General features: G+C 39.3%; 1 protein-coding gene across 1 annotated transcript in view; it reads left to right on the top strand.

Annotated features, from left to right (window-relative positions):
- tchp (trichoplein, keratin filament binding) overlaps positions 1 to 22,960 on the top strand; it is a 36,863-nt gene extending 13,903 nt beyond the window's left edge. The window contains exons 4-13 of the mRNA XM_060843933.1: positions 1,626 to 1,682; positions 3,493 to 3,561; positions 4,097 to 4,270; positions 7,964 to 8,076; positions 9,367 to 9,433; positions 13,412 to 13,584; positions 14,586 to 14,667; positions 18,260 to 18,445; positions 19,064 to 19,207; positions 19,931 to 22,960. Of these exons, the coding sequence (XP_060699916.1) occupies positions 1,626 to 1,682; positions 3,493 to 3,561; positions 4,097 to 4,270; positions 7,964 to 8,076; positions 9,367 to 9,433; positions 13,412 to 13,584; positions 14,586 to 14,667; positions 18,260 to 18,445; positions 19,064 to 19,207; positions 19,931 to 19,963 (1,098 nt within the window). The 3' untranslated portion in view covers positions 19,964 to 22,960. The remainder of the gene's footprint in view (positions 1 to 1,625; positions 1,683 to 3,492; positions 3,562 to 4,096; positions 4,271 to 7,963; positions 8,077 to 9,366; positions 9,434 to 13,411; positions 13,585 to 14,585; positions 14,668 to 18,259; positions 18,446 to 19,063; positions 19,208 to 19,930) is intronic.
- The last annotated feature ends 625 nt before the right edge of the window (positions 22,961 to 23,585 follow it).

Genomic DNA, 23,585 nt, shown 5'->3' on the forward strand with positions numbered 1-23,585 from the left:
TAATCTGTTTTTGGTTAGGTATTTTCACATTATTTCAATAATCTGGAAAATTCCAAAATCCAAATACGATTTGGTCCCACAAGGTCAAACAGATGTTACCAGAAATGAGCCATAAACCAATATTGGAATTGAAAACATTTTCTAGCAAGAGATTTTTTTAAATATAGCTGTCTGGTAGCAATCTTAGCTGACTATATTAACATTCAGTCAGATACTGGGCAGTACAGACACACCCTTAAAATATTAGGTTGCCTTGTGGAACTGTAACCTGAAAAAAATAGCTAAGGCAAAGCTGTAGACTTGTAATCAGACCCATAACCCCAACTTATATCTACATCATTGTAATATTCATTCAATTCAGTTGATTCCTGACAGAATTCCTAAATTCAGTTAATAAATCTTGAATATAAATTGTCTTCATTGATCAGAGCATTGAATATAAGAGTTGGGACACCATATTACGGTTGTATAGTATGTTGGTGAGGTCACTTTTGGGGTGGTGTGTAGTTCTGGTTGCCCTGCTATACAAAGATGTTATTACATTGCAATGGGTGCAGAAAAGGTTTACAAGGATATTACTGGAACTGTGGATGCAGGTTTGTTCGCTGAGCTGAAAGATTCATTTTCATGAAAATGAACCTTCCAACTCAGCAAAGAAATTTACGTCCAGAACTTCAACCTGAGCTACAAATCTTCTCAAAACCCGCGATTACTGCAACTGGAATGTTTGAGTTATAAGGAGAAGCTCAATAGACTGGGATTTTTTCCCCCTGGAGCGTAGGATGTTGAGGGGTGACCTTGTAGAGGTTTATAAATCATGAGGGGCATAGATAAGGTAATTAACAAATGTCTTTTCCTTAGGTTAGGGGAGTGCAAAACTCAAGGCACAGGTTTAAGGTGAGAGGGGAAAGATTTAAAAGGAACCTGAGGGACAACTTCTTCACACGGAGGGTGATTTGTATGTGGTATGAACTGCCAGAGGAAGTGACAATTACAAGTACAGTTACAACATTTTAAAGACACTTGGGCAGGTACATAAATAGGAAAGGTTTAGAGAGATATGAGCCAAATGCAGGCAAGTGGGACTAGTTAGTTTGGGAAGTCAGGTCGGCATGGGCGTGATGGACCAAAAGATCTGTTTCCGTGCTGTATGTCTCTGTGACTCTAAATCTCATGTCAGTATTGGTAATCATGAAGGTATCGTTGTCATAAAAGCCCATCTGGTTTCGTAATGATCTTTTAAGGAAAGAAATCTGCCACCCTCACCTGGCATGGTCTACACGTGACTTCAAACCCTTAGCAATGTGCTTGACTTCTAATTGCCCTCTGAAATGGCCCAGCAAGCCACTGAGGCCAGTGACTCCAAAATCATCTGATGAAGAAAAGAAAATAATTTTACATGTCTCATTCTTCTAAATTCCTAAATGTTGGCTTTGTCTACTTAATCTCTTTTCATAGGAGAATCCCCTCAACCCAGGAATCAGTCTAGTGAACTTTTGTTGCCTTTCATCCAAAGTTTCTTTTCTGGCAATTTAGTTTTTTAACTGTCGTGAAATGATATTTGGAAAAGTATGTAGAAATTGATATGCAATTTGCACAAAACATTTCTATGCTTTTGTTCTCAGGTAGCTGAACAACTGTTGTATGACCACTGGAAAAAGAACAATATAGAATTGCGTAAGGTGAGTAGTAAGGCTATCTCTGTTGTATCTGTCTTGATTATCTATTAATGTCTGCGCTAGTAGTCTTGGTGGATAACAGCATCAGTCCTTTAAGGAAAATGCTGCGAAAGAGCATTTAAAAGATTTTTCTTGTAGTTGCAAAGTCCTAATACAGATATATTAGTTAGATCCAAGAGTCTTCCTTTCTCGTTCAAAGCTCCATAGCATGAAACAAAAGAACGCCTGCTCCTTGTGAGAGATTCAGGACCAAGCTATAGAGTGCATTTTTGTTAAAAATAGAAAGTGACTGCAAAGAGATGGGCATCAGAACATTAGTCCAAATCATTTATGCAAATTCATTTGATCTGATGTGATGTATCTTCTGTGAAAATTGAAAAGCAACAATTCTCGCTGAGAAGAATTTTGGAAATTCTTAATCCAGTCCTGGTTTATATCTAAGAGTTTTCCCCCAGGTGTGTTTCTCCTTTCCTAAAGACATTCGTGTTGAGTTATGGATCTACTTACACTGACTGCTACCCAATATCTCATTCAACTTATTATTCTACACTTCTGTGCTAAGATTAGATTAGATTAGACTTACAGTGTGGAAACAGGCCCTTCAGCCCAACAAGTCCACACCGACCCGCCGAAGCGCAACCCACCCATACCCCTACATTTACCCCTTACCTAACACTACGGGCAATTTAGCTTGGCCAATTCACCTGACCCGCACATCTTTGTGACTGTGGGAGGAAACCGGAGCACCCGGAGGAAACCCACGCAGACACGGGGAGAACGTGCAAACTCCACACAGTCAGTCGCCTGAGTCGGGAATTGAACCCGGGTCTACAGGCGCTGTGAGGCAGCAGTGCTAACCACTGTGCCACCGTGCCGCCCACTGATATTGGGTGTTGCTTGTTTTTTCAATCTTGGGATAATGCAACACAGTGAAACCAGACCCTTTCTTTGTCTAGTGTTTCCTCAAGTATATTTTCCAGCAAGAGTTAATGGATTGTGATTAGGAGTGAGAACTTTTGATACTGTCTCGGCTTTCTGAAGCAATATGTGAAGTCACTGCAAAAAGAACTGGTCAAAAATAAATTAGACACATAAAGGCTTTATGTTTTTTTTTGGTTTCATCTTGGCACAGCTGCATCGTCCTAATTCTCCTGCTGTTCAAGATGAATTTTTTTGTGTTTCAATTGGGTCCCTAGTTTGCTTATAATGAAGAATAGGACTGAGAGTTTGGTGCTGGACTTCTGTAAAATTCACACCAACAAACCAAATGACACAACAATAAAAGCAAAAATATCTGAAGAAGAGTCATACTGAACTTGAGATGTTAACTCTGTGTCTTTCTCCACAAATGCTGAATTTCTCCAGTTTTTGTTTTTATGATACAGAGAGCAAAACAGCTGATAGTTCGAACTCCAGATGGAGTCTTAAAATGTGAAACTCAGGCAATTTGTGCAGTGAAGATTTGTCTCTGGAATAGCTGGACTTTTACATTTTTCATCCCATTAATAATATTGAAAAAGCAAGAATTTATTTGAACTCTGGAAAGTCTGAGATGTGTGCTTATGTTCTCTGAAAATAAGCTTGGAAAAACTGATATGGTTGCATGTGGAGCAGAACAGAATTTAGTAGTTGGGACTATAATCAGAGAACTGGGCTAGCTCAACATTGGAGCTCATTAAAGTAATTGTCTCAATTACCACTTTTAGGGGCCTTCTTTAAAATTGTATCGTCCTATAGTTGGGGCGATTACACAAAATGATCACATTGTTATGCAAAGATCAATTTGTTTGGTTATTGTCTATTTTGGATACAGATCGAGTCGGAATTACACAAGATGCATGTGACAGGCAGTTGGTCTTCACAGATCACAGAAAAACAGCAGGTAATTAAACCATTTGTTGAAATTTGAACTTAACAAGTCTGAGCAAGCATTATAGTGATGTATATGAAGTTGAGGTTATGGATCTGATTCCAAGTTTAGGGCCTTGCCTTAGCTTTTTTTTCCAAGTTTTGTGGTGCTAATCATTCCCAGAAGCAACCTTATATCTTCTGTTTTCGAGGTATGTGTTTTAAGACTGTGCTGCCCAATGTCTGACAGTGTAGTAACATAACCCTGATGCATAATAGTATTCACTCATAATCAGAACTGCCATTTGTGTTGCACAGTTCAGGTGCTTTATTTCAAACCATATGAATATACACAGCAATTGTTATTTCTATATTTACACAGCAATTGTTATTTCTATATTTACACGTTCCCAAATAGTAGAGCTTTAAGCACCTTAGGGAAGGTGCTCCCAACTGAATTTAGCAGAGGAGCTGGGGTAGAGAAGGAAAGAACAGAAATTTAGGTTCAAATGGATGTTGACAAAACAGTAATGACAAATTTATTTGGCTCTCTTGTTTTGCAAATTTAGAAAGAAGAGGCAGAGATGGAAGAGAAGAAAAGATTAGAAAACAAATATGAAATTGCACGAAAGCAGGCCGTGGAACGAATGAAGCAGGAAGCAGAGCGGAGAAGACAGGAAGACCTGAAGCAGGCAGAAATTCTGCGACAACAAATGGAGGAGCTACGTCTACGGGAGATTGAGGTGAGAACCATTCTGCTTCAGCCTGAGTAAACAGTTTTTGATGCAAAAAGCTGGAGTTGTGTCAGAGATCCACTGGTTTTTGTTCAATGAGCAGATCCAATCAAACAGCACATTGTGACTTTGTCACTCCTGTATTATCATAATGGAGGGATAAATCAAGGCCAATGTGTGACATGATGAATTGAGTATTCTTTTGCTATGTGTTGGCACTAGGAGGATAGATGGTAAGTAGAGCTGGCACATACCTACTTCTTAGCAGCTGGTTCAGGCAGCCAGTCTGCTGTGTTGTAATTATGTATGATTTACTCTGACTCTACAGCATAACGATCCATGGGGAAATAAAAAGACACAAGGAGAGAAGGGAATACCCTTAAAGCTATCATTCTATTTAATCAATAGCATAAACTGAAGTAATGAAATTGTTTTATTTATCTATGGGAAAAAAAGTACAAAATGATTATTGGACCTGAAGACATTGCTGAAAGACAAGTCCTGCATATTAATATAAGGAGTACAGGTGTACCCCCTTATCCATGGGTAATATATTCCAAGACCTACCACGGATACCCGAAACTGCAGATAGTAGTGGACCCTATCATTTAAATGGGAAACTTACCTCCCCGGCAGCCTTCTGGAATGTTCTATGTATTATTCTCAGGCCACGGTAAACTGCAGATAACTGAAACCACAGAAACTGAATCCACAGTTCTAGGGTATTTTAGTTGATCAGCATGGGTCTCTTATTTACTGTTAGATTGGTGACTGTATAGTTGCTTAGAATTGTTATGGATCAGACAGCACACCTCAAAATATTTTAAGAAGATAGCCCAGACCTTAACTTTTTCTTATTTTAAACGTAAATATAAAGTGTCTGTTCCTGATGCAATGCGACTGGTCAAACTACACAATGTTAAGCAAAACACAATTTATTTAAACACTGTAATCAAAATACAACCAAAGAAGGAGGAATTTAGAATAACTTAACTCTCTGTTCTACAACCTCTCTTGAAGATAAGGATAAAATAACCTCTTGGAAGCCACAGCATCATCACAGGATGTATTAATGTACATTGTGTTTTATGTGCTGTGAAAGGCAAAATGTAGTTTTAGTTTACAATTTCATGGGAGACCATGAAGAGAGTAGTATCTCTGGATGCCCTCAGTGGCTAAATAACTGACAATCCAAGTTTCTATACAAAAAAAGTAGTACTTTACATAATTCTGCTTAGCATATTTTGCCAAAGTATACCAGACAAGAACAGCCCATTTAGTCCAAGTGGTTAATATCTTCGAGTAGTTAATGCCAAAGATTATGCTTGAGATTCTTCCCATCTTTCCTCCTTTAACTGTTAGCATAACCCTCTATGCACATTCTGCATATTTTCTTATCAGACTTCCCCTTAAATGTACCTACACTCTACCTCAACAACGTCATGTGATAGCAAGTTTGATGTTAGGTGAAGAAACTTCTTCTGAATGCCCAGTTGCATTTTTGGTGGCGATTAAGTATTGATAAGCTTTAACTTTGTTTTTCCTCACAAATATAAAGATTTTTTTCTGTCACTACACTGTAAAAACATTGACTAATTTTGAACACCTATATTTTGTAATTGCTTATGCCTTTCAGGAATAAAGAGACCAAGTGATTCATCCTTTCCTGTTAAGTATCATCTTGCACTTCTAGTATGGTCCTTTAGAAATAATTTTTACACCCTTTCCTGTATCTGGTTAACTGATGTTCGATACACATTGAGCATATTGTCTCAACTTTGAAATTTTGCCCTTTTAGAAATAAACCTTGGGACTGGATTTACTTTGGTTATCGCCTTTCTGAGCTGTTCTGCAATTTTCAGTTATTTGTACTCCCAAGTTGATTTGCTCTCTACCTAATTTTTTTTACCTACCTTATTTTTCAAGTAATAAGTACCACATTATTCTCCTTAACAAAATGCAATACTTCATTCTTACCGACATTGAATTTCATTTGCCAATGATATCCCCATTCTGTAAGGTTTTAGATGTCTTATCCAGTTGTTATCTGCTGCACGCCTCCTTCATTTTGACTGACGCTTCCAATGTGATGACTGCAAATTCAGAAATTGTGCTTTTGGTTCCAAACTCTAAATTGTTTGTATAATTGGTACCAAGAGTGGTTCAGTGCTGATTCTTGGAGAATTATATTTTCCACCCTCTGTTTTTCTGGATAGCTACCTTTACATCTACTCTCTGCTTTCTCTCACAGCCAGCAGCTATCCATTCTGCTGCCCTTCTGCATGCACTAACTTAATGCATTAACAAATTAAATAATGCTCTGTCAAAAGCTTTTTAAACATTTAGGTAGGTTACATCTTTTCTGATGCCCTTGTCTATTGGTTCTTCAAAAAAACAGATTGAAGTTGGCCAAACAAAGCTTCTCCTTTTGAAATCCACATTACCTCTTTATTTATTATATGTTTTGGTTTCCAGTTGTGTTTTGATTTTCTCCTTTTATTATGGATTCCCATTATTTCTCCTGTTAACAGTGTTAAGCTGACTGGTCATACAGCACAGAAACAAATCTTTCAGTCCAAATTGTCCACACTGACCAGACATCCCAATCTGACCTAGTCCATGTGCCAGCATTTGGCCCAAATCCCTTCTAATTTATGTACCCATACAGATGCCTTTCAAATGTTCTAATTGTATCAACCTCCACCACTTCCTCTCATAGCTCATTCCATACACGTACCACCCTCTGTGTGGAAAAAGTTATCCCGTGGGTCCTTCTTAAATCTTTCACCTCTCATCTATGCCCTCTAGTTTTGAAACCCCCCACCCTACAAAATAAACCTTGGCTATTTATGCCTCTCATGATTTTATAAATTTCAATAAGGTCACTCCTCAGCCTCTGACACTGCAGGGAAAAAAAATCTAACCTATTTATCCTCTTCCTGTAGTTCAAACCCGCTAGTTCTGGCACCATCGTTGCAAATCCTTTCTGCACCCTGTCAAGTTTATCAACATCCTTCCTATAGAAGAGCAACCAGAATTGCACACAGTGTTCTGTGTGGCCTCAGTAATGTCCAGTACAGTCAAAACTTGATGCCCCCAACTCCTATACTCAAGATTCTGACTAATGAAGGCAAGCATGCCAAACACCACCTTCACCACCCTGTCTGCCTGCTACTTCACTTTCAAGGAACTATGGACCTGCACCCCTAGGTCTCTTTGTTCGGCAACACTGCTCAGGGCACTACCATTAACTATATAGCAATTCTCTGGACATGTTCTGTCTTTTGTCTTAAATAAAGGTCTGAAGGTTGATAGTACAGGAAAAAAAGATCTCGAGCAGTAACTGGAGTCATCAAGAGAGATCAGGACATAAATTGAGAAGTGAATTAGTAAATGTGGATCATCTTCTGTACTTAGCTATTTCAGTCCCATTTGCCTTATGGACCTTTTACATTTGGTGTCATTCCTTTTGCATTTCAGTAGCTGGGAATGTCTATATCTCTGCAAGTAAATTCCAGTACTTTTCAAGATGGACTAACCCTGACATTGTGAGAAACAGAAGCTTTGTGGTTCATGTAAAAGTTCCAACCTTTGTGTGAAGAGGAGGTTGGGCCAATATCACTTCTCCCCATCAACAGGCATTAGCATTGCTAGAGCGTGTTTGCTGAGCTCTGATTTAATCCAGATATGCTTTTGTCTCAGGCCAAAAATCTCAAGGCAGAACAGGAAAAACTGTTGAAACAACGATGGGAGCTGGAGAATCTGGAAGAGGAAAGGAAACAGTTGGAACAGCGACGAAAGAAATCTGAGCTTGGGTGAGTACTAAACCAGGATTGCAATCAATTCATTGGCTTGTTACTTAGTACAGACTGTATTGAAGATTTTAGTAATTTTTGAAGATTTCTTCCCAGATGTCACTTCTCCCCTCCTGCCCCAGCGCCTGTGAACGTGGCGTGTTTCATTTACTCCTCAACCTCTTGAAGTGGCCATTAAGAGGTCACAACTATTTTGAGGAAGGATAATGAAATGCATTCTTAAATTTGCAAATTATGTTTAACAACCTTATTGTGAAGCAGTTGATTTTGGAAATGTGGGGATTTCCAGTGTGGACATGTACTGGAATAGCAACATGAGATTCCTACCCACACCTATTCCCAAACATCCTTGACAAAAAAAAGCAAAATACTGCAGCAACAAAAAATCTGAAATTAAAATCAAAGTAATGAAGGAACTCAGCAGGGCTCATAACTTGTGTGGAGAGAAAATAAGTTAACATCAAGAGTCCTATTTGATTTGTAACATTAAACGTATTTTTTCTTCACAGCTGCTGCCTGATCTGATGGTTTCTATAGCACTTTGTTTTTGTCCCAATAATCCTCTATTCACTTCTGCCTCTTCATTTCTATTAACCTGAGATTTTATGTTTTCTAATATACCATGTTTAAATAATATTCATTCTCTTCAGTTTCTTCAGTATTGAAGGAGAGACACCATTATGGTTTTTAATTTTCTACATCACTTGAATAAATAGTCTCTTGATAAGTAATGTAGTCAAACGTTTCATAAAGTGGTTGCAGTGGTAATTGGATAAAAGCTATTATCAAATATCAGTAGGTTTATGCTAATCATTCTTGCCTGACACTTGAGTAAATTACCATCATGGTCATTGTGGTTTACAAACTAAAGGTACATTGTACTGTTTTAAAAAGACCTGACTGCATTTTTCATTCACCCAATTGTCAACTATAGTCTGACCCACTTTAGGATCCTTCCACCCTTCATACTTTTCCTTGACTGTATCGATTAATTACTTTGTTCTTACATGTATACTTTCTTGAGCCAGTCTCTTGAAACTGCATAATTTGACTTTTCCAACGTTTCCTTGGTTTAAGATTTGTAATAGTAGTAAAAATCTAAGGAAAATCATCCCTTCCTTGGATTTGGGAGACTTCTATCTCGTGACATAGTGAGTTCTGATACAGACTTTTCTAATTACTAACTTTGTGTTTTCTATTTTTGCTTCAATGAATTAATTCTCATATTTTGTCTTCCTTTCCTTGACCGTAAGTATTGCGTTTGCTCACATCCTTTGTTTCTCTTTGCAGCCGGATACTGAATCGTCAGTTCAAGACGCAGATGAGGAGACGTGCACAACAGATCCAAGAAGAATTGGTAAGGGTTCCTATGCTGCAGCATGTGAAGGTTCAAATAGAGTCATAGAGTCGTAGAGATGTACAGTATGGAAACAGACCCTTCGGTCCAACCTGTCCATGCCAACCAGATATCCCAACCCAATCTAGTCCCATCTGCCAGCACCCGGCCCATGTCCCTCCAAACCCTTCCTATTCATATACCCATCCAAATGCCTCTTAAATGTTGCAATTGTACCAGTCTCCACCACTTCCTCTGGCAGCTCATTCCCTACACGTACCACCCTCTGCGTGAAAAAGTTGTCCCTTAGGTCTCTTTTTATAGCTTTCCCCTCTCACCCTAAACCTATGCCCTCTAGTTCTGGACTCCCCGACCCCAGGCAAAAGACTTTGTCTATTTATCCTATCCATGCCTCTAATAATTTTGTAAACCTCTATAAAGTCACCCCTCAGCCTCCAACGCTCCAGGGAAAACAGCCCCAGCCTGTTCAGCCTCTCACTATAGCTCAAATCCTATTTCATTAATAGTCTTACACCAATAGGCAAACATCGGCTCAAGCTTGCATGTGATGCGTAGAGTTGTTAAATAGCTTGACACTCACTAAGAAGAGGACAGGAGGGAAAAAAAATTGAAAGTTTAAATTTCAATGAAAACACCAAGTCGAGCATTGTAAAGAGCAATTGACTGTGGATTCATGATGTGGAGAAAACAAATAGAGCAGATTCAGGAAGAGTCCAGAGTAATTTACAAACAACAGGGGTTCTAGCGTTGTTCCCTGCGGAACTACACTTATCTCCCATCAGAAAACCACACTTCGACCACCACTCTCTGAATCCCATGACTAAACCAGTTCTGTATCTATCTTACCAGCTCACTGCAGAACCCATATGACTTCACCTTTTATATCAGTTTACCATGAGGGACCTTGTCAAAGGCAATGCTAAAGTCCATACAGACAACAGCTATTGCTACCCCGTCAATATGTTTGTCACTTCCACAAAAGAGTCAATCAAGTTTGTGAAACACAACCTTCTCTCCACAAAACTATGCCGTTTGTATTTTTTCCAAATTTGAATAAATCCTATCGCTAAGAATCTTCTCCAATAATTTTCCTACCACTGATGTAAAGCTTACAAACTTGTAATTTTTGGATTATCCCTGTTGCCCTTCCTAAACAAAGGAACAATGCAAGCTGTTCTCCAGACCTCTGATACCTCTTCTGTGACTAAAGAAAATACAAGGATTTTGTACAGTCCCCAGGGATTTCCTCCCTCAGCATGTAGGATACATCCTGGGGACTTGTCTACCTTAATGGTTTTCAAAACAAGGAGAAAGTGTGGACTGCAGATGCTGGAGATCATATTCCTGCTCCTCGGATGCTGCCTGACCTGCTGTGCTTTTCCAGCACCACACTGGTTTTCAAACCATCCAACACCTCTTCTTTATTTATGTTGACAGCCCCAAAATATCAACATACCCTCTCAAGGCTCACCATCCCCTGTGTCCTTCTCCTTTGTGAATTCAGATGCAAAGTATTCCTTAAGTACCTCACCCACTTCCTCTGTCTCTAACCATGAATTCCCTCCTTTGTTCTTGAGTGGGCATACACTTTTCCCAAGCTAACCTCTTACTCCTTACATGTGTATAAAATGCCTTGGGATTTTCCTTAATCCTGTTTCCCAAAGGCATTTCATGGCCCATTTTAGCCCTCCTAATTCCTTATTTAAGTTCTTTCTTGCTAACTTTGTATTCTTTGATGACACTGTCTGTCTTCATTTTCATAAACCTTATATATGCCTTCCTTCTCTTTTTGACTAAGCTCTCAATTTCTCTTTGCAATCTAAACTTCCTGAATGTGGCCATCTTCATCCTTCATCCTTCATGCTTGTCCTGAACTCTAGTCACCTGACCTTTAAAAGATTCCTACATGATTTGCCCTCAAACAGCCATGCCTAGTCTACATTCCCCAGTTCCTGCCAAATATTATAGTAGTTTGCCCTCCCCCAGTTTAGTACTTTCACTCAGAGATTACTCTTACCATAATCCATTAGTAACTTAAAACTTACAGAAAAGTATGATCGCTGTTCCCAAATTGCTCCCGGCTGAAACTTCAATCACTTAACTGGTTGCATTCCCCAGCATCAGGTCTAGTGTGGGCCCTTCCCTAGTTGGACTATTTACACATTGTTTTGAAAGCTATGCTATGCTGAACATATCTGATAAATTCCCACTTCCAAACTTCTGCCAATAAGCAAGTCCCCGTCAGTAAATGGGAAGTTGAAATCACCCATCACAACAACCCCGTTTTTATATTTTTCCATAAACTGCCCACATATCTGCTTCTCTATTAGCCACTGTCTGTTGGGAGGTCTGTATAACAATCCCATCAACATGATTTGCACCCTTCCTATTCCTGAGCTCTACCCATCACTGGATGAGCCCTCCAAGGTTTCCTCCCACAGAACAATTGTGGTATTCTTTCTCATCAGTAACACAACTCCACCACCTCTTTTATATTCCTCCCTATCATGCCTAAAATATCTAAATCCCAGAACTTTAAGCACAGTGCCCTACTTCTCTTGGAGAAGATTGATCAAGATACTTAAAATCATGAGGGGTCTAAGTGGAGAGAAACTCTTCCATTGGTGAAAGGATTGATTCCATGGTTCTTACTCTCCTTCCATCATCCTTTTCCTCCACCTTGGCTCACCCTACCTCTTCTACTTCATGCCCTTCTAATCTGCCTCACTTTCCATCTTATCTCCCTTTGAATGTCTCATATGAGAAGTTAACATGAAATGTATGTTCACATGTCGGAGTAGTCTGAGCCATTGTGTCATGAGATGAGAATGGAGATGTCTGTTCAGCTAATGTGCTCCACCATGACTCAGTGCTTTCAAGCACACTTCATTGAGAATGGTCAAGTTCATACGCAGCACGATTGAATAGGAACAGCACATTTACAGACACAGGAGGCATACCACAGCTAATAGCTATGACTGGCCACACATGGAATTCAAGGAAATTTAGCAAAGGTGGATCAGAAACTGGCGGAGTAATAGGACACAAACGGTAACGGTAGAAAGCTATGTTGGAGGTTACAGGAACATATTGATTTGTGGGTCAAATGGGCAGACTAGTAATAGATCAAATTTAACCCTGATAAGGGCAAGGGGATGGCACTTTGGAAGAAAAAACAAGATGAGCGAGTACTTAATGAATGACAGCCACAGGATAGCTTAGGGGAATAGAAGGATCTTGGGATAATTATTCACAGATCCCTGAAGTCACCAGAGCACCATGATAGTTGAGAAGGCATGTGGGACACTTGTTTTCAAATATAAGAATATGGAGGTAAAGTTGGAGTTGTACAGAACGTTGGTCAGGCCACAGCTGGATAAATAATACTTTGAGAGAACAGAAATAAAATAAACCATAATCATGTATGTAAATAACTACCTGAATTGTACTGTGGAACAGACAGATAATTGCTGGAGGATAGATCTTCTAGCTGCCCTTCCCTGCTGTAACACTTTGGAGCACAAATGCGCTCTGCCATTTAAGCAGAGTTCTTCAGACACCCTTGTGATTCACTATGGACCAGCTTAGACTCAGCTGGATGGTTGATGGCTGTTCGAGGCAATTGTTACCAATTATATGTTGACAGACATCCTGTGGGGGGAGAAAAGGACCAAGTGGGTAGGGGAGCAGCCTGTATTTTTCCCCTCAGCCCCCTGCCCCCCTGTTTCAAATGGCAGTCTGAAGTAACTGAAAATGTGAACATTGCTCTTGGAACCAATTGCACAATGCTATGTATTTTTCATTATTGGATTATAGATTAAGACTGTTGCCTATTGTTGTACTGTTGGTTGATTTTGTTGCCAATGAGGATCTAACTCTCATTTGACGATCCTTTTCAGGAATACCAAGTCCACCTTTTTATGGATTTTAGTGCATTTTGCACTGTGCAGTTCTCTTGTACTGTTTTTCTGTCTGCAGGAGAGGGATCGCCAATTTCTTGCATCTCTAATTGAAAAAGACGAGGCAGACCAACAACTGCAGTCAGCGAGGCGTGAACAGGCTGTAGCTGATGCTGCATGGATGAAGAAAGTCATTGAGGAACAGCTTCAGTTGGAGAGAGAGCGTGAGGCAGAGTTGGACACTATATTCAGGTTTGACGTGATCATTTGAGCTAAAAATGTTCCACTTATTTTGTTGGTAGACAAGCAGGAGGCTGGAAGAACACAGCAGGCCAGGCAACATCAGGAGGTGGAGAAGTTGACATTTCAGGTGTAACTTGTTGGCAAGTAATTGTATTGGAAGGAAAAGGATAAAGAGATCATTACATCCTTCTCTTGAACATAGGCGCATGAATTAATTGAACCTTCCACTTATTGATGAGCATTTTATCTATTGGATATTTTTATCAGATGTTGGTAGTTTCTAGCTAAAGAGTGCTCTAGTTATAATCAATTATTTGCTAGCAAATAATCATGAATGCAAAATTACAGAATAGGACAGTTTATAACCAGACATTTTTTAAACTTTATGATTAGTGTCTCAAATCGCTGCACTTTCTGCAATTTTTCTGAGGAGCCTTTGAAATTTTTGGTGACTTTAAATTTGAACACTCTTTTTCTTTCCTCCACGTGTTCCATCTTTATCAACCAACAGCACAAATCTAGTCAGAAATGCAAGTTGGCAAATCTTTCAGAGTAAACAGACTTTAAGAAACAATTCCTATTCCAAAATATTTAACAGCCATTAAAAGACCATTCTCTAGAGTGTACTTCACAATCAAAATCTATATTCTGTTTAAATTTAATAAAATTTGTATATTTATGTTCTCCAACTCAATGGAAAGAAAAATCTAATTGGAAACACAAGTCACGTTTCCATGATAATGCAGTGTAAATTAGAATAGAACCTTTTTGGGTTAGAAATAACATTAATTTCCTTTACTTTTGAGAACCTTTATAAGTAGAATGTGACTTGGCTGTGGTTGTGTTGTAGGAATTAATCTGTGGGGTGGGGACCACTGCTATGGAGGTGATTTTCTCAATCTTCAATGTAACATTTTGCAGCTACGATATGTATTAGTTCATTGCAGCACTTAAAGTGTAGGATGAATAAACGGGCTTTTAATTTTGCAACAAAATCCTTCTGATTCCAGGGAAGAGGCCCAACGGATGTGGCAGAAACGAGAAGAGGAGTGGGAAAGAGAGAGGCAAGCAAGAATGCGTTTAATGCAGGAGGTATGGAGGTCATGTTTCTTGCTTGACTTTGCGAAGATTAATTGTTTGAACATGTCAAATTATGGCGTATGTAGATATTTGCTCAGATATTCCGATTATCATCAGAACAGATTCAACCAAGTTCCATGTTAAAATTACCCACTTACTAGTCGGCCAAGACTCCAAGTCTGAGCTCTCCTGGATGCATCCAGCAGAGGAAACCAGGGGAAAAAAAATCAATTCAGCTCAGGAGTAGGGTTGCAGGCCAAGGAACCTGACTTTTTGCAACAATTGTTGCCGTGTTTTAGGAGTTGAAGTCGGAAAGGCCATTTGACAATGAGTGAGAAAGGAAGTGTGTACAATAAGTGAGGGAGTACTGTGCTAGGTGGTTAGGGTGCCAAGTAGGTAAGGGGGTAAGGCTGCCAGGTAAGTGATGAGTGCGTATGTAGGTTAGATTGAGTGGGGGTGGTGTAAATTCCAGCAGGGTTGAGGCAGAGTGGGCAGGTTTTGGACCATGCTGGGGTTTGGCTGGAATGCAGAGGGATAGTGTCATGTTGAATGAAATTGTGCTGTAGGTTCTACCAGGGACAGGGGAGTAGATTCAGCCAGCCTCACAGATGCAATGTGTTGTTGATGTACATTCCACCTTGCATTTTTGAATATGGGCCTCTTAATAAAGCATCTTATTTATAAACATTAAACTCTTCAGAATAAATGACCAGTTCTAATGAGTTTGCTAAATAACTTTTGATCAATACTTCAGGGCAATTGGTGAAACAACAAACTGCATATCCAGCATAACAGATGTTCACAATCAGTAAAGTTAAAAATCACACAACACCAGGTTACAGTCCAACAGGTTTAATTGGAAGCACACTAGCTTTCGGAGCGACACTCCTTCAATCACCTGATGAAGGAGCGTCGCTCCGAAAGCTAGTGTGCTTCCAATTAAACCTGTTGGACTATAACCTGGTGTTGTGTGATTTTTAACTTTGTACACCCCAGTCCAACGCTGGCATCTCCAAATCATGACCACAATAAACAAGATACTGACCAAAGTCACATGCCTTTGCCAATTGTCTTAACCCAATCAAAAATCCCGATACAGATTGCTCTGGTTCTCGAATTGCCAAGTAAAATCGATCATGACTCAAAATTACAGGATGTTTGGGGTCATGGTATTCCTTAATCAAATTCATAAACTGTTGAAAGGTTTTAGTATCTGGCACCTCAGAGAAAGTTAGGCTTCTAATAATTGAAAAACCAAGAGTTCAAAAGCTGTCGCTTTTCATGTGCCCCAGTGTCATTTTCCCAGACAAAATAATGCATTCTCTTCACATACCGAGCCCAGTCTTTGACGGTAGGATCGAACGAGTCAAGCTTCCCAAATAACAGCATGGTTCCAGAAATGTTTACCCTAACTCAAAGGCAACTGTTGCAAGCGAATTTCTTCAGGAGCGTGCTTTTCCCTTATTGCTACTGAAATAATTCCACAGTATCTCAGCACCCTTTATGTACATTGATGCAGCTCCCTCAGAGCGAGTCTGACATTCCTGTTTATATCTGTCAGCCAAGGCTCCCTGTTTGGGACTATAAATCTGGTCCAATTAGGGAACTCATTACAATTGCTACATTCACCTTTTATAGAAGTACACTATCGATGCTAATTGTTTGGATCTTTGAAGAATGGTTATTTGTTTCAGGTACCTTGAGGTGGGCAATCTGAAGCTGTAAGGAACATTGGCTGACAGAGAATTACACAGTTCCCTTTTGAATAAAAAATATTCAGAGGATGTGAATGCTGCTGTTTGCACCAGCTTTTACTGTTTATCACTGTTTCCCTTGAGAACGTTGTAGTGAGCTTCCTTCATGAACCAAAAAAGTGCAGATACAGGAAATTCATAACAAAACAGAAAATTGCTGAAGAAACTCAGCAGGCCTTGCAGCAACTGTGGAGAGAAAGCAGAGTTAATGTTTCAGTGATTCTTCTTCAGAACTGAATGTTGCTTAGAAAACATTGATATATGTGCAGAAAGTGGTGAGTGAGTAGAAGTAAATGATAGGTGGAGTTAGAGCCCAGAGAGAGAGAGAGACCAGAAGTCGGGCAGACAAAAAGTTCAATAATGGGAGAAAAAGTAATAGTCAGTATGAAAGAATCAATAGCTGCTAATGGGGACCATTAGTAGCTGACAATGGTTGTTTGTTGTTGTAGCCCATGTGGTGATGAGATTAGAGTGGTGCTGGAAAAGCACAGCAGGTCAGGCAGCATCTGAGGAGTAGGCAAATCGGCGTTTCGGGCAGGAGCTCTTCATCAGGAATGAGGGTGGAAGCCTCGGGAGTGAGGCTAGTAGAGAGTGGAGGAAGGGGTTTCCTTCCCTAAAGGACATCAGTGAACCAGATTCATGGGCATCATCACTCTCTTAATTCCAGATTTTTTTTGTTTCATTCAAATTCCATCATCTGCCAATGCAGGATTCGAACCTGCGTCCCCAGAACATTACCTGGGTCTCTGGATTAACAGTCCAGTGACAATACCACTAGGCCATTGCCATCTCTTTATTTTAGTCCTCATTAGCAGCTATTGATTCTCCCAGGCTGACATTTACTAATTCCTTTGTCTAGCTATTTTTCTGGGCTCCATCTCCACATTCGTTACTCTCCCTCCCTTCCACACTCCAACTTCAGCATATATACACTACAATATACTCGCTACAATCAGTTCGGAAGAAGAGTCACTGGACCCAAAACATTAACATTGCTTACTCTCCACAGATGCTACCAGACCTCTTGAATTTCTCCAGCAATTTCTGTTTTGTTTCAAACATAGAGGTGATGATGTATCTGCTTCCCTTGTTCTTCCAAATGATAAATTGCAAAGTCGGAAGATATTTTGAAAGTGTCTAAGACAGACTATTGAGACAGTTCGCTTTTCTACTTGTCCACTGTTTGAAGGATTACTAGATGTTACTCAAAGCTATAGCTCAGCTGGTATCTCTATCCCCTTTCTATATCGTTAAAAATCACACAACACCAGGTTATAGTCAGGTGGTTGTCACCTGATGAAGGAGCATCGCTCTGAAAGCTAGTGCTCCTAATTAAACCTATTGGACTATAACCTAGTGTTGCGTGATTTTTAACTTTGTACACCCCAGTCCAACACTGGCATCTCCAAATACTTTCTATGTAGTCATACTTGAGACTGTTCCTACATGTACCATTTTGCCTTTGCATTTTGGTCTGAAAGTTCTTCATCAGCTTTTCCAGGAGATTACTGAAAGTCTTGAAGAAACTGTATAGATGGCTGAAAATAATCAGACACGTCTACTAATGGTACAAAATAGGGCTGAGCTAAAACTTCCCAGAGTTTGTAGGGAACTAAATAGTATTAGACTGTAAAGTCACTCAGAGAGTTCATAAATTAACTAGTGTGAGAAATAGAAGAAATATCACAGTCCTGCTTTTGGGATGTGGAATGGTATTAGGCTTAAGGTATAAATTGTCAGACAGATTAAAAGGGGTATTACTTAACCTTAAAGCCTAACTTGAAAAGTTTTGCACCTGTCCAGTACAGTTTATTTTAAACAGAGTATTTAATGTGATCATCTCTTGGTAGGTATTTGTAGGACGACAGCAGCAAATCTTGGAGCGGCTTGATATGAATCGACGTGCTCAGGAGGAATCGGTTCAGCGTCGCGAGGACCTGATCCGGGGGCTAGAGGAACTGAAAGAAACAACAAAGCGTGAGAAAGAGGAAGAGGAAGAGCTGAAAACTGCTCGCAAGGAGGAACTTGCAGCACAGGTTTCATCTTCAAATCTATTGATTAATAAGCATTAATCATCTGAGTATGGTCCTGATGGATGTACTTTGACAATTGTATATTTAAGTGAGTCAGTGCACAAGGATGAATTGTTCCTCAGAGTTACTGAGCACAGCCATAGGCCAAAGATTGTTTACACGGTCAATGAAATTTGTTGATTTTTGTCACAATCGTACTAAAATTGGCTTCAGTGAATCAACCAGGGGAACACGCTGTGGTGCAAATGGCAGTTAAAATGTAAGTTCTCTCCTGTTTTTTTGACACAATGAGTTGACTGAACAGTGAGGAGAGGTCAACGCTTGCGGGAAAAAAAAGGAAAATTTGTACGTGGATTTCCACTGCCTACCTCCTATCCAATGCTGCATCTTCCAGTCCATCTTCAGGAGAATAGGAATCAGGGTGGAAGTATTGTCAATGATCAATCAGAGCTCTGTAATATTATTGTATAAAGTCCTGCAGTTCTGTTTAAATTCCACCAAGATCTTGAAATCTCTGCTGTAATCTATGCAAAGATCTTTCATGCTATCGATAAGTAATTAACGAAAGTACGGGACAACATAGGTCTTTTTAATAACTATATTTTCTTATTTTTAACATAGGTTGAAGAGCGGAGGAGGCAGGAGCTGGAAGAATTACAACGCCAACAGGAAGAGGAAAACGAGGAAAGGCTTGTAGAAAGACAGCATGAAGAGATGCTTCAACATGAGGCCAAGCTGATGAGGCAGCGAGGCTATGAACCGAAGGTAACTATACACAGTGAAAATGGATGTCTGGAGCACCACAAGGCCTCAATTGGCAAAATGTTATCTAAAGAGGATTTTGGGTAATCCAAGATGGAGGACGGGAAAATATCTGGCTGTAACAGCTGCCTCTTTTTTGAGGTATTTTAGGTGTTGGAAGTGATTTCCTCAGATTCCAGGAACAGCAATTACCGTTTTATATGCTGTTGCATTGTTTTGGAACTTTGGAAGAAATTAAATCAAAACAACAGCACTTCTAAAAGGGAGAGGAACAGACAAAGGAAGCACATGGTGAGGTCAGTGCAGAAGAGAGAGGGAGAGAAAGAAACCCACATCGTTAACTGACAGAGCAGTGAACCTGCACAGTCACTGCCTTGCTGTTTGAATTCATGTATCATTGAACATCGGAGTGTGTGTGGGAAAATTAACAAAGTGAAATTTACAACTAATCTTGAAGGAACCTGTTTGGGAAAGGTCACCGCACAGATACATGGCTGGATAGGTATATGAATAGGAAGGGTTTGGAGGGATATGGGCTGGGTGCTGGCAAGTGGGATTAGATTGGGTTGGGATATCTGGTCGGCATGGATAGGTTGAACCGAACGATCTGTTTCCGTGCTGTATATCTCTATGACTCTGTGATACTGAGATACTGATAATCTAAGCTATCCTATCTTTTAAAAGTGAAAGCCTGATTTTTATTGCTCTTGTTTTATATTTTATTAGATGTTCCACCGACCAAGAATAGCCTGGACATAGCTCAGAAGCTGAGAAATATAAGACCGGCTTGTGAAAACTGAGCCTTGCCTTGGAATGGCTTGAGTATCTGAATCAAATCCTTGTTACTTTGATTCTCTCAATGTAACCAGACAGAGCCAAGTTTTCATTCTCTTTATCTGACAGATCTGGTTGTCGATAATTTGCACTTAGGAAAAGGAGAGGCTTAACTCAGAAGTTTTGGCTGAAGTACATGTAAACCACAGAGGTGGTTAAATCTCTAAGGATCTCACTAACTCGACACATTGCTGGCCTGAGATTAGTACACATTAAATATCAATGGTTCACAGGACTTACCCCTTGTTTGTTGCCTGGAAGATAGTTCGTTCTGTAATGGGTGTTTCTGGGTGGTTGGTACACAACATTCATGTTATTCTGCTATCCATATTGTGTAGGATCTAGAAGTAATCCTCAACTACTTTAATCTACATTCTGAGAGATTCAGATCTGCTGTATTCCAATAGCTTTGCAATTTATGTCCCACATCACAATTGAGAATTCTGCTGATAGATCATCTCAAGGACTTAATATGTTAATTGCAGAGTTAGTTAACGGAGTCTTACCCAGGGAGTCCCAGTCTTAATTGAGACTTGCATCACGGAGAAACCTAGAATACTCAGATTTTGTCTAGTTCATCGAGCAAATAAGTGAAAAAGCAGGAGGAGGGAAGAATGCAGAACTTCCTAACTGTGTTTCAAGTGCATTTCATCTAGTGTTGACCAATTAACACGATTCATTGTGTGGAACTGAGGGACAACTTAACAGGAAGCAAAGTGCACAAAATGTTGACCGGGGGTAGATATGAAACTTATACTTTGAGTTCAGGCAGCTTTGAAAAAATTACCACATAGTAAAATCTTCAATCCGTAATCCTCCCTGATCAATTTATGTATGCAAGACCAGCCTGATTGTTCTTGGCTGTAACACCAAATTCAAATGGCCAGTTATATAGGACCAAAGGATTTCATGACAATGTCTTGAATTTGAAGGCTTTTCATTTTTGTTGAAAGTATGAAAGCTTGAGAGTCTGGAAATATTGGAGCAGTGCAGAGATCGGTTTTATTTCCTGATGGCTTTCAGTTTCTCACTCACTTCCCATTTTCGGAATTAACATTGCTGTGCAATACCAATTTATTTTTTGAGCTAGGTGATCACATTAATTATCAGGTAACAAGGCTTTGTTTTATGTGACCCTGATTCTCTCTGTCCCTGCTGTTCCCTCACTTTTTGTTTTAATCTGGAAGGGAAGGGAGAAACAATTAGAGAGATTGAGGAATGGGTTTGGAAGCTTGGGAAAGAAGATGATCAGGGATTGCAAGAGAGAGAAGATTGACATTAGTGCTGTGGAATAGGAGTGAATTAGGAGGCTAGCACACTATCAAGGAAGGAAGCACAGACTTAGGAAACAATGTGATTTAATAACAAACATGGAGATTTCATAACAGCAATGGTAACCTTTTTGGTAGATATCTAAATATTGATGCAAAATATGTTAATATTCTTAATTTAAAGATCTAGAGGACACAGCTGATTTCACAAGGTTTATGATAAATTATGCTTTTGTAATGAATTTTATAAGTTTGTTTTTACTTAGTCAAGCTCTAAATCTTCAAAAAGTGTATGAGGTCATTTTCATTACAGAGCCAACATCTTCATCTGGAATTTCCTGCTGTGCTGTTTAACCCCTCAAATTAAAGACCATCAAGCTGAAAATGCTTAATTTCATTCACCCAACCAATATCATTGGCTTCACATGCTGGGTGCATGTTTGTCTCGCTCTGAATATTTTAAAAAAGATTTGTGACTTCAGGAAGCAATTTCTGACCACATCAGAGGATAAGGAGGCAGACATGCTATGTTATCAACCCTTCATTCTGGCATGTGGCTGCTTCATCCTGTCACATTACTGAACAATTTGCCAGCTAAAATTGGGGAGGTAAAATGTTGGCTGGATAGGTCACAGTTATAGATTGCCTGCTTACTTCTGGCAATGGGAATACATTACAAAGACCCAGAGCAAAACAGGGATCAAAAATGCAGATGTTAGTTGAGTTTTAATGTTGCCTATTTAAACAGCTCCAATTTATCACTGAAAAGCGAGACAAATTAATGAAACTGTATCTTGATCTTATCAGAACAATGCCAAACATTCAGATCATCACAACAATTTATACTGTAGGAGAAAGATTCCTTGGCAAGTTGCTTCTGATTGACCTGAGGTGTCGCAAAACATCACTTTAGACTAAATTAGCTGCTAAGCAGTTGAAAATAGGATAGATTTCATTTGGCATGAATCATTTTAACGTGGAAGGGCCATTTGGGTCATGCCTTTGGAAACATCTTTGAATCTTTTCTTGTTTGAGCATACTTTTACTGGCAAAATGCAATGTTCAAAAATGATTTTAATCTCTTCCTAAGTCCGATTTAATATAAATCAGAGCTGAAGCAGAAATTAAACAAATATTTTTCAGAAAATATTGAGCAGCTTGGGCCTTTGAGGTCTTAGCTCTTTGTAAATAGCAGTGCAGTCTTAAGTGTCATTTGGGTCTTGTCACAAAAATATTCCCATTGCTCAGTCTATCCACTTGTTGATGGAACTAATCTGTGTGTGAAAAGTGACTTCACTTAATTAGAGGAACAGTCACTGTTCATAGCTGTTTATCTAGTACAACACTCAGGAGTATTTTATAACCATTTAAATTTCAGACTATTAAAACCTTTTAAAAGCTCTTCTAGTATAACCATTCAACTGATTAATTGCCAATTCGCTTGTACTCTTGATGGCTCTGAAATCCAGCCTGGGAAGCCAACAAGTGTCTCTTTACTTGCTTTCAGACTGAATTATTGATGTTTGTAATATAGCATTTAAGTTTATCAAAAGCTTCCCAGCTTTTGTTTTCTAGGCTCTGCACTTAGCATGTGACTCTTCATCATAGAGGCAATGATCATGAAACAGAAAAACACTTACAATTTGAAACTGTGAATGCTATTTATTTTAATTAGTTATTGTTTTATGAATAAAAGCACATATGTGTAAAATAGTGAATGTACTTTGTCACATCTTTCTCTGTCCTGCTTTTTTTGTGCTGATTCCATATATGTGAGCCTTAGGCTATTTGGCCAAATTGGGTATTGCTTCTGTCCTCTGGTTAATATTGACAGGAGGATTTCCAGCAGCTAGAAATCAGGCAATTCACCCCTCTTCCTAATCTTGAGGTTGAATGTTGCATTCCCATCGCCATCCTACTTCTCAAGAAGAATCACACTGGACTTGAAATGTTAAGTCTCTCTCTCTCTTTGACCACAATTGCTGGGTTTCTCCAGCACTTCCTGTTTTTACACCATCTTGCTTCAGATTGGTTAATTACCAAATGGGAAATTCTTCTTAACTGTGTACAACTCAATATTGCATCTTATAAAGTGTGGAAAAAAACACCTCAAGATGCCTCATAGATGCTCATCAGATCAATAAAACAGATCAAGTAAATGTAACATTAGGAATAGTGAATAAAAGCTTTGTTGCAAGTGTCACCTTTAAGGAGAGTCAAAGGAAAAGTGCAGAGGTTAGCCAGGGAGTTCTGAAACCTAAATGGGAGTTTGTATG

The sequence above is a fragment of the Hemiscyllium ocellatum genome, chromosome 24 (genome assembly GCF_020745735.1).
Source record: "Hemiscyllium ocellatum isolate sHemOce1 chromosome 24, sHemOce1.pat.X.cur, whole genome shotgun sequence".
NCBI lineage: Eukaryota > Metazoa > Chordata > Chondrichthyes > Orectolobiformes > Hemiscylliidae > Hemiscyllium > Hemiscyllium ocellatum.